General features: G+C 39.2%; 1 protein-coding gene across 3 annotated transcripts; it reads left to right on the top strand.

Moving 5' to 3' along the window:
- The first annotated feature begins 314 nt into the window (after positions 1-314).
- On the top strand, positions 315-15418 carry tagapb (T cell activation RhoGTPase activating protein b). 3 transcript variants are annotated; one of them, XM_024291850.2, is made up of 14 exons: positions 315-773; positions 2627-2712; positions 7522-7680; positions 9569-9736; positions 10713-10754; positions 10991-11075; positions 11150-11203; positions 11381-11450; positions 11634-11788; positions 12040-12201; positions 12277-12386; positions 12508-12694; positions 12890-12971; positions 13056-15418. In XM_024291850.2, exons 1-14 carry the CDS (start codon positions 702-704, stop codon positions 14195-14197), a joined length of 2574 nt encoding a protein of 857 aa, XP_024147618.1. In that variant the 5' UTR covers positions 315-701; the 3' UTR covers positions 14198-15418. The 3 variants fall into 3 exon arrangements, with proteins under 3 accessions (XP_024147618.1, XP_024147619.1, XP_024147620.1); XM_024291851.2 differs by lacking the exon at positions 315-773 and adding an exon at positions 2258-2379; XM_024291852.2 differs by lacking the exons at positions 315-773; positions 2627-2712 and adding an exon at positions 3166-3313.
- The last annotated feature ends 587 nt before the right edge of the window (positions 15419-16005 follow it).

The raw sequence follows: 16005 nt of genomic DNA, 5'->3' as shown, positions 1-16005 counted from the left end.
CAGTCTCAAGGCAAAGATCCATTTCTCCATAATAAAGACATTTCCACTTTATCTATCCACTCTGTGAGAGTTAGTGACTCAGGTTTTACCTTCTAGTGATGACCTTCCTAGCTGCAGTTAACACTATTTTTACCAAATATTGGTCTTTAGCTTCAGATATGTTACCCAAATAAAGTACCGACTATTCGACAATCAAAGCAACTATATAAATGTGATTATTTTATATTAAATCCTCCACAATTCTGAGGACATACATGTGAGAGGACCTGTTTGGCATGTGGGTCCACTGCTACCCTCATTATCCTGAAAATGGGGGCGAGGTGACACCCTCTAATGGGACACATAGCAAACTCATTATGGGAAGAAGCCACCCCACTGGAGCATGACAGCACAGGCTGGGATGCTCAGAGGGAGGGATGGACGGATGCAGAGGGCGTTTGTGTGTGTTGTTTGCTAGCTGGGTTTATAGTCCCACAACCGGTCCAGGTCAGGCACAGAAACCCTCTTTTGTGCGCCGGCCAGGCCTCTATTGTTCAAACTCTCATTAGCACCACTTAGAAGCTGTTTTTCAGAACAGGAGGCTCCCTTTCTGCAGCCGCTCAATCTGCACCCAGACAAACCGAGACGCTGACGGCTTTTCCCAGCTCAGAAGTTGCTGCAAAAACTCAAGGAAAACACGGGGGTTGCTGGAAGAACGCAGCATGGACCCTTTGGATTATGAGACTGCAGCCATGAGGAGGGGAAGCTACGACGATGCGGCTTCACTGCGCCCCGTGAGTATTGATCCACACACACTGCCAAAGGTGATCCAGGTCCTGTTGGAGATGATCTCAGGGTGTGACTGTTCCAAGATGGTCAATCTGAAATCACTCTTTTGAGCTAATGTGTCTCAGTAAATGTTCAGTTTTTTGGACATCTGGTTGGGTGAATTTTTAAACAAAGAAAATGCAAAAAAAGAGTTAATATCTGTCTGGTACTTACAAAGTGCTTAAATTTTTCAAAGTAAAACCTGCAAGACAATTTTTCTTCCTTTTCTCTTTTCTGTCTGTAAAAAGTAGGCTTACATCTGATTATTTTATGCTTTTTTTAAATCTCGTTATCATCTCCAGAAAGTCTGAACTTTTTGTTCAGAAGTTTGCAAAGTTGCAATGATAGAATAAAACAAACGCAAGCACATATAAAGTCTTTATAGAAAATTATAACAAATAAAATGAAGATTTATTTACCTTTTTGTCTCATTTTCTGTGAAAGTTTTCCAAATTCAGTTTTATTCTTAATTTATATAAGTGTGATAGTTTTAAATAGGATATTTAACTCTTAAAAAAAGGACTCAGTACCTTTTATTATTTTTTAAATATCTTTTTGGAGAAGTTTTGTGGTTTTTTTATTGAAATTATTTTGTTTTATTAAATATATGTTCTTGTTTTGTTTGTTTAAAAAAAATCTAAAATGAAATCAATATTTCTAAATGAGACAACTTTAAATAATAGATCTAACCTCTTATAATAACCTAATTTCTTTGTTCAATTTAATCAAAAATGTCCTTAATTGTAGACAAAATCACTAAAAAATCTCCCATTAAGCTAATTTTCTTTTGCTGTTATTGACTGAAAACTGTGTTGGCAACTGCAGCTCCACTATACCAAAAAAAAAAACTTGTATAAAACTTTCCCAAACTCCTTTTTTCTAAACAAAATTTAATTTTAAACAATTAAATATCCTGAAAAACTAGGATTAAGGTCTGCAGGTTTGGATTTTATTTGCCTTACTGTATAAATTTGCAGTAATTCCGGAACAGTTTCATCTATAAGTGAGAATTTCTGTCCATGCTGACCTGAAAACAAACAAACAAACAAACATCTCCCTCCATATATTCTGAATTCTGTCTGTTTTGAAATTTTAATAACTTGCACCTCCTTAAGACTCCTTGCAGGAGAACCTAAGGCAGCAAGTCTAAAAATAAAAGAATCAAAGATGAAAAATGGTCCGAAAATGCACAGAAATGTCAATAATCTGAGCAACTAATGATCATGTTTTTTTAAAACCCAGTTCTGCAGTTTACCGGAGGCTACTTTGACCCAGTTAGACCTGATTGGCACACACGTTTTCATACTTTCCTCACATATGGCTTTAAACAGACAACCTCCATGTTATTTCAGAGACTTTTTGGTTCATCTATCTGGACCTAGAGTGGGTGACAGAGCTGTCAGGCCCCTTTGAAACAGATTTATTGCTTCATTCCAGGATGTGAACATCTAAACTTTTCTTTTTGCTATGCAGCCTGTAGCCCGGGTGACCCTGAGGTATCCCTTCAGTTCAGTTGCTTTAGACCTGGACTGCTGGAGGTTGTTTTTCAACAACTCTTTCTTTCTCTGCTAGGTTTGAAATGACCTATCTTTTTTCCTATAACAGATGTTCTAGTGTTTTTGAGTGTCTTTCTTGTAGCAGTAACAACAGATTTATGCTATTTCTGAATTTAGTTCAGCTGGAAATTTTTATTTACGTTATTTTATAGAACAATTTCACCACCTTACTGGTTATAGCTTTACTATAATTGGGATTTTCGGTTGAAAATTGGTGCTTTACTAACACATTTCATTAAGATCAACTTGTTTTTTCCTCACAGCATTTCAGACATCTGGCTCAGCGTCGACGCTCCGCTCCATCACTGGTTCTCGGGAAAGCTTTGGGAATGCCGTGGTCTCCGATCAGGTGAGCATCTCTGGTTATGTCAGTTTCTGCCTTTACAGTAAAACACGTCGGTTGTTGTAGTTTATTGGGGTTTATAGTGTTGTAGATTTGACCTTAAAGGCCACAGAAAGTCAAATTTCTTAGAATTGGAACAACATCATACGCTTTCTTCCAGTCCAGACTAAAGGAGACAGTCGAATATATTTTTATTCAATATTTTTACTCCAATAAAAATTATGTTTTTAACTTGTTCTTGTAGCATCTTACACGTGATGGAGGACAATATATGAAACAATTTAGAATTAAAACTATATTTCTGAGTATTTATTTATTAAAATTTTGATGGATCAGGTTTATAGGGAAGAGGATTAGGGCCACTGAAAAAAAAAGCCCATGAAAAATTCTGACTTTAATCTCAGAATTCTGAGAAAAAAGTCAGAATTCCGAGAAAAAAGTCAGAACTACGGAGGCCCGTGAGCACCATTCTGCAGCTAGCTCTAGCTAGCAGCACACCGGAGTCCTGCAAACTGGAGAGAAACAAACAAAATTGTCCTCTTTACGTTTCTTTTTCCGTGCTTTAAGCTAACCAGATGAGGCTACTGTGTTCATAAAGGAGCAAAAGGTGAGTAAAACAGATTTATTTTATTGGAATTTGTAAATAAAAGTGCTAAAGACTATGCTAGCATTTCGTAAATGCTATTTCAGATTAACGTCAGATTTCTGACTTTAAAGTCAGAATTCTGAGAAAAAAGTCAGAATTCTGAGATTAAAGTCAGAATTTTTCATGGGCTTTTTTTTTCCAGTGGCCCTAATCCTCTTCCGTAGGTTTAGATGAAAAAAAGCTATTTTGAAAAAGTTCTCTTTTGTGACACAGCTCCGTTCTGTTCTGATTCTTACACTTGTGGACAAATAGATCCAATAACGTCTTCATTTTCCCCGTCCGAGCTGCCATCTGGATCAAAACTATACCCTGGATGGCTCTGATATTGCTCGCCATTTTTGTTGCATTGCTAATGTTAGCGCTGTAAGCTAATGGGAGAGAGTGTAAACAAAAGGATGATGGGATATCAGTGGAGGCTTACTTCTGCGCCAACAGAACTCCCGCGACTCATAGGTTAATTTCTGATGCCCTACTGTTACTCTGCAGAAACTATGTCCTAAAAAAGGCATTTTTTTTAAATTTTCCGTAAAATGTATATTTAAAACACTTTTGAAACAGATCAAAGTAGTTGGATTTTAAGTTTTTCTAGGTTCCAATTTCAAACCTAAACAGATTTAAACATCAGACTTAACTTTTTAGAATGGCTTTTAATTCTTAGTATTTGGTGGCATCTTATTTATTATCTATTTTTGTTTGTTTTATTCAAGTTTTTTGGGTCTGCCTTTTACATTTTTGCAAGTTCCTTTTGACTCTTTTTTAAGAAATATGATACATTAATTCATTAATACATTCAGTTTTTTAAAGTTTTGGAATAATGTTAGGGAATTTACACAGTTTTCTCAAAAATACAATACTAATCTGATGATACACAAGAAATATTTAGGTATTTGTTTATTTATTTATCGTACATCAGAACCTAAAAAGGCAAAAAAAAGTTACTGACTATGTTTTTAGATTTTAGTTTTCATTTTCTTTGTTTACAAAAACTCCTGCTTAAGTGAAAAGTAGTGGATGGAGACATAAGAATCCTCTATTTTATTACTTAATTACATAGTCTAAAGAACAAACTCTCAGATTTACTTTTGAAAAGTTGGACATTTTCCAGCAGATCCTTTCCATCCGTTCATTTTCAAAACCTCCTTGTTTCCGATTATGTTCAGATGGATGCTGGAACCCACCCAGCTGTTTTAGGGTGAAGGTGGAGCACAATCTGGCAGCCCGTTGCAGAGTCACACACTCACACCTAAAGGGTGGTTTAGTATCACTCATTAATCATGTTTTTAGAGAGTGGGAGTGCCCCGAAAAAAACCCACGAATGTAAAAAACCCAGCGGGGATTTGAACCACACCTTCAAACTGTGAGGCTGGAGGGCCAACCACTACACCACCGTGACGTTCCCTTTAAACTGATTCTCATTTTGAATGTCAAATATTAACTGTGTGTGTGTTCTCTCTGCTTAAATACAAAAACATAAACAACATTACACAAAGTACTATTTTACAATGTTATTTTTTTCTGCATTTCCAAATTTTTAAGTTTTAAAATGTATCTCTAATTTAATCTCAAATTGAAATGACAAGTTTAGCATAAAGCTACATTTTTCTCTATTTCTTATTTGAAAAAAAAACTATTTAAGCACCAATTTATTGCAGAATAATGAAGGAATTCAGTTTTCAGGAGCAACAAATCTTCAGAAAACGTGTTTATTTCATCCATTTCAGTTTCATTTGTTCTCTCTGCAGCCTCCGGCCTGCAGATGTCAGCACAGAGAGAAGCTAACTTCCGCTCTCTGATGTTTCCACGTGTGAGAACTCATATAGAGAGTCGACAAACGGCGTGCTGTCACCATGTCATCCCACCTGCACACGGAGCTCAGAGGGGATTTACCTCGTGGGTTTTTAGAGCCAGGCAGCTGTGACTGGTGTTTTAGTACAACACATTTGTCATTCTGAGCAAAAAGTAGTCAATTTTTTAAGTATACTTGAGTAAAAGTATACTTGTAGGAAGATTAAATTGGAAATGTAAAGTTTACACTCAATAAAAAGTATTTAAAAGTAAGCTGTCTCACTTTTAGTCTACAACTCTTGAGGTAAAAATGACATTTTTCCATCTTTGAGGTGTTAAAGTTAGAACTTTTTCATTAAAATGAAAATCCTTTAATTTAGGTAAATTACATTTTTAAGAAAACTTTAACAACGCCTTCAGACTGGACTTTCACCAAGTCACACATCGCCCCTACTCGATGTCTGACGTTTGAGAAACCCCTACGTCTAGACCACCAGAGCAGTGGGCGCCGATAGAAGCTGCAAAATGTCAGCCACGGCCCACTTTCACACATCCACCCAGTCAGGGGGACGTTTGTGACTCTCACCGTAATGGGAAACCCACTCGCATAAACACAGAGGAAATCTTAATAAAACGGCTGTTGACATTTGCTAAACAGGAAATACTCCTTAATAGTTCTTGAAAAAAACACATGACGTTTAGCTCTTTTCATGCTAGAGTTCCTGAAATAACTAATTAGTTGTTGTTTTTGTGTGAGCGTAAGCGAGAATGCATCAACTTCTCTTCTCCCACTTTGTTTTTGATTGTTTGTCTCATACGTCTGACGGGGAAAGTACCCCGCTTGAATATTTAAATTTGTGCCCCACATCAGGTTCACCTTCACAAACGCTGCTTTCACTGTCCATCATCAGCATTTTTATTCCGTCAGCTTTCAATTAATGCTTCATAATGTATTTACTGTTTAAAAGTTCACTTTTTGACCAATTGCGTCTTTATTTAAATCAATAAATCACATTTACATGAAAAGATGACGAACTTTTGTGTTTTTGCAGAATTTTATTATCCAGTTGCATTATTTAAATATTCATTTTCTAGATATCTGGTAAAATAAGTATCTAAAAACACAAAATTCAAAGTTTTCTTAAAAATATTAGCATATTAAGCAAAACACTATAACAAAGAACCTCTAATACAGCATAAATGTAGAGCTCAACGACAATTTTGAAAAGTTTTTCATTGAAATAAGTGTTGAAAATTGTTATTTTTGGCAAAATTTGACTAATCTAGTTTTCTAATTTTTCAGATCTTTACATAAACTGTATTTTTTATTGTATTTATTTTGATCCATTAGCTAATTAGTTCCAAAAATGCACATAGTGGAAAGATTTCAGTAAAAAAAAAAAATAATATTTATATTTATGAGAATAATTGATTAAGTTGATTAATAATCTGTGACAGGTTTAATACATTTTAATTAAATTCTCATTTAATAAAATTTACGATTTGTGTCCAATATGGAAACTGTAAAAAAAAAAAAAATTAGGGTTTAAAGTACATTTCGGTTTGAAATGAATGAATGGATTCATTCTTGCACAAAACCCAACTTTAATAAACCTTTTTTTAAATCTCTCAAATCACATTTTATATGTTTTTGAAGGTTAAATGTAAACTGTGGAAGACTAAAGCAAATATTTTATGAATCAGATAAATTTCACTTTTTTAATTCAATGTTTTTTGTCACCAAACGTGGATCAAAAATGCAATTAAGCACAATGATGTGTGTCAGTGCAGACCAATTTACTCTTTGATGATTAATTTGTTCCAGTTTGGTTTCCAGATCACTCAAGTAAATACCAAAATAAAGAAAAGAATGTTTGTTCTGTCTCTTGTTCTGACCCGGCTACTTTCTGTTCTTCTGTCCATTATTTCAAGGATGTTGAACACGTTTTTGGGAAGAATTTTGAGCCATTCGTGGTACAAAAGCACAATGTTCACCTCTCAAACCATTTTGTTGTTGGATTTTTTTAGATTCTGGGGACAAATAAAGTTGGAGTCAGTCTAAAAATGTAGTTGAGAATCAGCAGCATTTAGTCACAGAGATACCATTTATTATTGTTTTTGTTTGACTGATGGGTTTATATGTCAAAGCAAAGAGGCTGAAAGATTAAAAAAAGAATTAGAAGCTGAATGTGTAAAAATAAGCTTTTGAAAGTGTGTATAGAATGGAACTCTTTTGATGGACATTTTCACATAAAAGAACATTTCAAGGGGAAAAAACGTGATTTAAACATTGAAAGTGTCTGTTTGCAGCTGATCTGTTGTCTCTGTTTAAGCTGTTATAACCCATTCTTACCAACCACTTTTTTGTGTCTCCTTCGGTTCAGGGAGGAGGTGTCTGTGGAGCAGAGCCCGTTCGTCCTGGGACTGACCAGCGAAAACGGAGAGCTGCTGCTGGATGAATGCGTCCAGGTCTCACAGGGCCACAAGACCAGAGAGAGACACTTGTTCCTCTTCAGAGATGTCATCGTCTTTGCTAAGCTCAAGTGAGAAAAAAAACCAGGAGGATGGTTTTGGAATATTGATATAGTTTGTGAAACAAAATAAAACCGAGACGTGCAGCTGTCACGTTCAAAAAGCTGTGGAAAATGTCAAACCATCAAATTAGCCAACCAAAGTGCAAAGCGAAAGAGGAAGTTGAGACAAAGCGTGTGTTTTTGGACTTCTACTTTGGACTGTTGGGGAATCTCCTTGATGGTTCGCTCGTTTTTGTCACTTTGTCTGGTCAAAATAGAAAAGTTGGGTACTTCCCTTCAAGAGAAGTCACATGAGTGGAAACTTGTAGGATTTACTACAAAAACTGTTTTCATTTTTAAATCAAAATCAGCAATTTTTTTTTTGAAAGTCCTCATAGTATGGATTTGAAGTTTTATTATTTTTTTAATGGGAAAAATGTCATAAAACATCTCACTAAATATCCCAAAGTTAGGAAAAAAAGCTCTAATCTGAAAAAGAAAATCACCTGAAAGTAGTAAAATTATCTTTAGCAAAATCTTAAACTACACAAGCTTTAAAAAAAGAGAAAAATAAGCTAAAAAACCTAATTGTTAAATAGAATTACTTAAGATGAAATGCTAATTAGCCCCAAAATGACTATTTTTGGTGAATACGAAGCAAATAGTTTGTATATTTTGAATTTGATGTGATTTAATTTGATAAAAGTGACAAAAAAACAAGTGTAAGAAGTGGAAATGGATAATTTTAGAACAAAATATGACAAAATTAGGATAATATCATAGTCTATTTCAATAAATCCCTCATTCTTAGAACATAAATCTAAATTTTTGATTCCATAACAACTAAATTGATGAAAAAAACTCTTAAAATTGAGTTTTTAAATTTTTCAACCAAAGTTTTAGCATTATTTTATCATTAAATGTCCTTATATTTTAATCTTAGCTCCTAATGTGCTCGATTTTAGGAAAAGTTTAGAAAAGGTTTAAATCTTTAACCCATAGTGACATGAGTGTAACAGAAAAATATCCGTTCGGTTCTGTGATCCACTCGGTTTGTGGTGAGTTCCACATCCTTTTATTTTAAGGAAAATGGGTTTGGATCTTCATGGGTTAAGTATCCATTCCTTACTAATCTTCATGTCCTAATCTTTTAATATTTTCTTCTTTTCTTCACCTTTCACACTGGATCTGTTTATCAAAGGCTCCTTTGAGTGGGAGTGTCATCACAGTCATCTCTGTACCACAAGCTGCCCACTTTTCCTGTGTCGTGTGCTACATGCACACAGCTGGGACTACACAGCGGTACAGTAAACACACTTTGAGGCTTGTCGGCGCCTCAAACCCGAACAATCATTACTCATTCTCAGAGCTTTCATTCCTTCAGGGGTGTTTTTCAGATTTTCGGCGAGAATGGAACAGAAAAAAAAAAAAAATCACGTGAGAATAGTTCCAAACCACACGTTTATTTTTTATTTCACTACCCTTAATTTGTTGAGCAATATTTGTCATATTTTTGTTTTTATTTTTATAGGAGGAGCTCTTTTTTGGGGGGAAACACCTCCTGAATCCTTAATATGATCACTTCCATCGACTAGCACTCAGCATGATGCTGCAGACACACAGAGGTCACCAGGGTCGAGCTTGACTGCTCTTTGTGGCTATATGAAGGTGTCTTAAAGTAAAAAAAAATAACGATTTCCCGCACTGATTATTTATTACTCACCTTTGTGAAAATAGATGAATCATTCCTGCTTTGAAACATGTAAATCAGCTCAAGAACAACAACAGGCGTCTTACAGAAAAGAAAACGGGGAATTTGCAGAAATTCATGATGACAAGACAGAACTGGTAACCGAGACAGAAATGTGGGAAGTGAAGTTTGTAGTGGACACTGATAAATGATGCTTGTGTTTTTCAGATCGATGGCCACCTACCGCCTCAAGCACAGAGTGAACCTGGAGGATGTCTGGCTTTACGGCTTCGAGGACGAGCTGGAGGACGAAGAGGACGCCACGATCGCGGAGTTCGACCTCAGACTGACCATCGTCCTGGCCTGGGAACTCAGCTTCTGTCTTGTGTGTTTCTGGTGAGCCGACAGCTCATCCGATTCACAATCTGTTTTTAGACTCAGCTTCTTAGGCGCAGACAGGAAGCGCAGAGGCTGATTTTTAAAGGTTACCCATCATCCTTTGATTTCTGCTCACCTGTTTGTCATCGTGCAATCAACAACTGTTTTTTTGCAAGTCATTGGTTAACAAGAATTTACAGCTTTCCAATGAAAGCCAGTACAGATAGTAAAATGTCATATGATCTATGAAATGTAGGAAGTTGCAAAGAGAAAGTCTTCCCCCGCAGCATCACAAGACAGAATTGGGAAGTGTCCGACTGACCGCTAAACCAGGACGGAGCGAGCAGCAGCCTGAAGCAAGAAGTGCCAGAACTTACAGTAACAAAAGTGATGAATAAAAGTAAAACGGGTAAATTGATCTCTGATCAGATTGGTTTCAACGACAGCTCACTTCCACTCCCACGTTTCTCGCAAAAATCCTCACAATCAAACTCTAAAGTTACTTTTCACTCATTCTCTTCCAAGAAGGCGAGGAATTCCACATCTGAGTTGTTTTGTTTGATTTTTAAGACTTCGGCAATGATTCAACATGTGAAAGTTTCTCTGCCGCTGCCCTCCCACTCTTATAAATCTTTCAGTCAACCCTGACAGATTGCCTTCATGTTCGCCACTGGCACCAAAAAACACAGGTTACTGAAGGTGAAGCCGTGCAGGTGTAGGTATACGCGTTTGTGTGTCATCGTCCTGTTTCCACTGATGGATGTGAAGCCGCAGCAAAGCTGCAGCCAATAGGAGGAAGTGGAAGATGTCTGGTCGGGGCACGCCGTGACGCTGTTTCCTGTTCCAGTGACACGGCTGCACACTCCCCCAGAATTGTTAAAAGAATCAGTGGGCGCGCACGCTGCCTCAGTCCTTCTAAGTGCCCTGCGACAGCTCACTGGATTCTCTCTGTGGATTAGTACCTCCTAGCATGCTGTTGTTTTTTTGTCTGCAGCTCGCCTGAAGTGAAAGGACACTGGTGCGATACTCTTCGCAGGTAATTTATGTGTTTATGTTCAGTCACTTACTAAACTTTCTTTCAGTCAGACTTTTATGAATTATTTTAGACAATTTGGGCATCTATATGGAAAGAAAAAAGCAAGAAAGCATCCTTAACATATAAACTTTGTTCCTTTAATGCTAAAAAAGGAGATAAAATATATGAAAAATAGTAGTAAATTGAATTTTTAAGGTAAATAAATGTAAAAAGTGTATTTTTTTTTCCTTTTACAGGAACATTTTGAATGCAAGAGTGAGAGCGGGTTTTGCTTCTTCACCCCCAGACGTCCTCATGAAGGTGTTGAGTGGCAGCATCGCAGTAAGTCTCTGTCCTCCCGAACTTATACGAAAATTAAAAGTCAGAAGGGATTCTTACAGTCTTTGTTCTCACAGACTAAAACTCTGACCGGAGGTGGCATGGAGCAAATGATTGATCTTCCCATCGAGGTAATTAAAACACTGTGTTGGTTATTAATTAAGTTCATGAAGATTAAATGAATGACTAAAAGTCTGTCACGTGTTGTGATGTGGCCCGTTAGATTATAAAAAAACACACACCCTTCCTCTTCTGCTTGTCTTCCTCTTGCATGATCGTCATGACAATTTTTTTTGTTTTGTTGCCAGGGAGATGCAAAGAACTTTGTTCTGTCAAAGCAGCTGAACAACCAAGACGAGAGGTCGACACAGCTCATTGGTGAGTTTGGAGGGAGGGCCTCTAGCATTCTCTGAGAGGATAACCACAAAGCAGAAAAAAAAAAACTTATTGTATTTGTGAAGATAACATTTCTGTTCCGCTGGCTTTGACTTCTGCACATCTGGTTGCGTCACGGAGCAGCAGAACCGATGCTGATGGAGCTATTGTTTCTTTTCCAATCAGAGACCAAGTGGAACTTAGTGAGGAACAAGATGAAGCTGAGGAAGGGCTCCTCCAACAAAGCATGCCGGGCAGAATCGGGGACCAAAGGGTTGCTTTTCGGGCAGCAGCTTGGCAAGATCTGCCCCAATGATTACTCGCTCCCCAAACCAATCATGGTAAGCTTTTGTTTTTAACTTTTAAAAGCATTTTTGCTCAGTTTTTTACACTTTATAAGCCAGATAAAATTGGACTTAGATGCAGGAGTTGCTCCATCATGAAAATAAGATTTAATTGTGGTCGTGCATGACCTTATTCAGCATTCAGGGCTAATACACGGCAGCTTATTTGCTAATGAGAACCATGTAAACATACAAGCTTCTTACTGAGGCTGCTGAACTCAATCACCTCACCTTGTCTGTCCCACCAGGACCTGCTGGTGCAGCTGAGGAAGAAAGGCCCGTCCACAGAGGGCGTGTTTCGGAAACCGTGCAACAACAAGAACATGAAGGACATCAGAGAGCAGCTCAACTGCAGGGCGGAGGTCGACCTCGAGGACCTGCCGGTGGTCTTGATTGTCGGACTGCTCAAGGTACGGATCTAAATGATCGCCTTACTCAAGCTTAGTCTTCTCGGATTCTATGTCTCATTGCATTTTGTGTTTTAGAGCTTCCTGAAGGAGCTTCCCGGCAGCCTGTTGAGGTCAGATCTTTACAGCAAGTGGATGACGGCGCTCAATAATGAAGACGCCCAGCAGAGAACTCAAGAAATCACAAAGTACGTGATCCATGTTAATTACAATTACAGCAATTTACACTTTTTATTTGAGTAGAAACTCAAAAAAGAGCGCCAAACTAATCTTTCTTTTTTCTTCCTTCCTCTTTTCTGCTCTACCCAGGGTGGTAGATGAACTCCCAGCGGCCAACAAACTCCTCCTGCAGTACCTGATCTGCGTCCTCCACCACATCCTGGAGAGCGCAGACATCAACAAGATGGATGCCCACAACTTGGCGGTGTGCATTGGGCCCACGCTGCTGCAGCTGGATGACACGCCTCTGGACGGGCAGCGGGAGAAGATGCAAAAGGTGACGAGTCTCGATATGAATGCGCTTTCTCACTTTTGGTTCTTTGAAGCTTTGCGGTTCACTGAGGTGCAAAAAAATGTGAGATTAGACTGGCACAGACTGAAAAAAATGGTTTCAGGTCGAAGTCAAGCCTTCTTTGTTTGACTTTTGTTGTTTGATTTACTTAATGTGACCTTTTTCTGTGATTGTTTGCAGGTCACAGAGCTCACTCAGTTCTTGATTGAAAACTGTGAGATTCTTGGAGAAAATATTCCAAGTTTGCTGGATACGGATGAAGGTAAATAATCATTCAGGAGATGCAAATATTCTCAAATTCCTTTGAGGATGATAAATGACGGATGATTGTTTTTCTTCCTGACAGATTCCCTGTCCTCCTTGCATCATGACTCCGCCTACGACAGCACAGACCCGGACGGAGATGGAGAAGCAGGAGAAAAGAGGAGCTCCACAAACACGGAGCGTGGCTCTTCTTCCTCGTGCTCCTCCCTGAGTCCCAGCATGACCACCTCCTCATGGCAGTCCGATGTCACCCTGAACACAAAGACGACCATCAACCGCCGCTGCTCTGAGCCCATCATCTTCCTCTCCGCGGAGCTTGCGAGCTTGTGCGGCCACGCTAGGAGTCATGACGACTGCTCGATGGAGAGGAGCACCTTTGATGAGCAGCCTCTGAAAAAACAAATCTCCGACGACTCTTTCCTACTCAAGAGAAACGGTGCCAGCTCTGCTCTGTCTTTTCCCAAACTGAGCAGCAGCACCACTGTGGATCTGATGCCTTACATGGGCAAGGATTGTTCCTGCTCTTCCTTGGAGAGCACAGCTTCCAATCAGTCGGAGGGATCGGTGTTCGCCAGCTCTCCGAAAGGGTCACCGGGATACACTAGGAGAACCACCGATCAGCCCTCAGATACTACGCAGGAGATTCCCAGACCCATCACAGATGAGAAGAAGCGCTCTCAGTCCATGAGAGTGACCTCCAAAGTCCTCATGAGGACCAGGAGTTTGGGAGCTTTCAGCAGGAGCAGCTACAAAAGAGACTCTCAAAAGGAGAACTCCTTCCCCTGCGAGACGCTGCCGGAGGACTCGCAGAGCGAAGCGGACCCGTCAGTCGAGGTTCTGCGCAGACAACGGCCTCAGTCCGCCATCGAAGTGTTCAAGCACGTGGACAGCAAGCTGCCCGGCCAGCCCCCGTCCTACGAGCAGGCCATGCAGAACCTGGGCTTCCCTCCACAGTACGGCTCGATGACCGTGCAAGACGCCAAAAAGCTGGAGAGGAGGTCCCGCCCCTCCTCTGTGAACTATGACTTTTCCACCGCCGACCACGTCTACAGCCAGGACTGCTTTGCTCAAACAGCTCAGGACTGCGGCGTGGAGCGACGGCAGGCTTTCCGTCCGAGAGCCATGTCGGAGTCCGTATCCATGGGACACCATGAGGTGGCGTCCCGGCGGTGCAGCCACCCTGTTTTTGAGGAATTTTCTTATGCTAAGGAGTCTTATGTTTAACTTTTATCCAGAAAAGATAAAGAAAGTGGTGTCAGAAGGTGCAGCTAAAGCATTTGGAGCAATCCATCAAGACTTTGAGTCCTTCGGGGCCTTCAGCGATGGATTTCCAATGAATCACACACTTCACTACCTTTGGCTGCCTGGTTTCCTTCAGCCTCTCACCGTAGATGTGAGCAGTAGATGTGTGTCGGTTGTTTCAGTCATGTGCTCTCCATGTGGCGGCACATAATTGGTAGTGCTATTGTAAGTACAAAATGTGTGTAATATACTAAGATAGATAATTAGTCTATCACAAAGAAGCTATGAACACGTGGATAAAATATGCTATTTGAGGTTTGGTTGCCATGGTGATGTGTAAGCACTTTTTTTTTCCTCTCCTTTTTGGCTTTTTCGAGAACGCACTTCCTTTCTTTTTCTTCCACTACACTAAAGCACTTTTTGGAAAAGTAATTTTGTTTTATGGAATTGTAAATAAAAGGTTCAACATCTATAAATATACTTGTGCATTGTATTTTGTTTTTGAGGAGAAAGGGTTAAAAATGAACAATTCTTTAAGGAGAAAACGAAGCGTGACTGAAGTTTTTTTGTGATGTGTTGCATAACAGAGACTAGCTTGGGGAGAACAGTGCGTTCTGAACAAACACATTGAAGCAGAGGAAAACCAGACAGGGTCACATGGACGGAAATGGTTTTTCTGCGAACTGCTGTTCCTCTTGTCGGCGAGATAAAGTTGATGCCACTTCTTCTTCTTCTTCTTCTTCCTTCCCTTCCATCAAAGATTTGAAGACAACTTTCCGCCCGCAGCAATTCGATGGTTTTCCTGTTGCAATCACGAATGCATGCATGGTGCAAATACATCCAAAATAAAGATGAACAGATCAAAACTCCACATTGCAGAGCGATCCGACACCTTGATTTGTTGAAGACGTTTTTTGGAGGAAGCATTCACATTTTTGTTGTCTGCCATCAACTCACTCGTTTCAAAATGACACTGAACATCTGAGCTCATGCTTTTAAAAGTAGCAGGAAGCACTACTAAAAGAGTGAACAGAAAGTTTATGCCTTGACTAAATGCAGCATTATTATCACTCAAATATGACTTTTTATGTTTTGCATGACTAATATGCAGCATGTGATGCATATGCATGAGCATAAGAAGAGACCATGAGGCACGTTTTCCACCCTAAACGGAGCCAAGTGGCACTAAAAGAAAAAAAAAAACCCCAGTGTCCCCACTGACCTAGTTTAACTTCGCATACGGTGCCCCTTAACTTTCCTCTGAAGTTTCATGTGCTCAGGAGGGAAAGTGATAAAAGAGCAAACAGAGCTCACCTCATTTTTGCTTTTCCTTTTCCTTATAGGGTACAAATAAGTATGTAGTCAGCCACCAACTGTGCAAGTTTATTTTTATTATGCTTCAACTATGAGAGACAAAATGAAGAAAAAATTAAGAAAATCACATCGTCTGATTGTTTAAGAGTTTAAAAGGCTCATCTCAATACTTTTTTTAAATACCCTTCGTTGGCAATGACAGCAGTCAAACGTTTTCTGTAAGTCTTTACAAACTGGTCCATTCCTCCATGCAGATCTCCTCTAGAGCAGTGATGGTTTTGGGGCAACACAGACTTTCAACTCCCGCCAAAGATTTTCTGTGGAGTTGAGATCTGGACACTGGCTAGAAGACTCCAGAACCTTGAAATGCTTCCTAATGCTCCCTAGCAAACTTTAGACGGGCCGACACATGTACTGACTTTAGCAGGAGGACACGTTTGAAACTCCAGTGTGTTAATGGTAGTCTTTGTTACTTT

This window comes from Oryzias melastigma, linkage group LG24 (assembly GCF_002922805.2).
Source record: "Oryzias melastigma strain HK-1 linkage group LG24, ASM292280v2, whole genome shotgun sequence".
NCBI lineage: Eukaryota > Metazoa > Chordata > Actinopteri > Beloniformes > Adrianichthyidae > Oryzias > Oryzias melastigma.
Note: the sequence above shows the minus strand (reverse complement) of the source record. Positions and strands in the feature narration are given on the sequence as shown.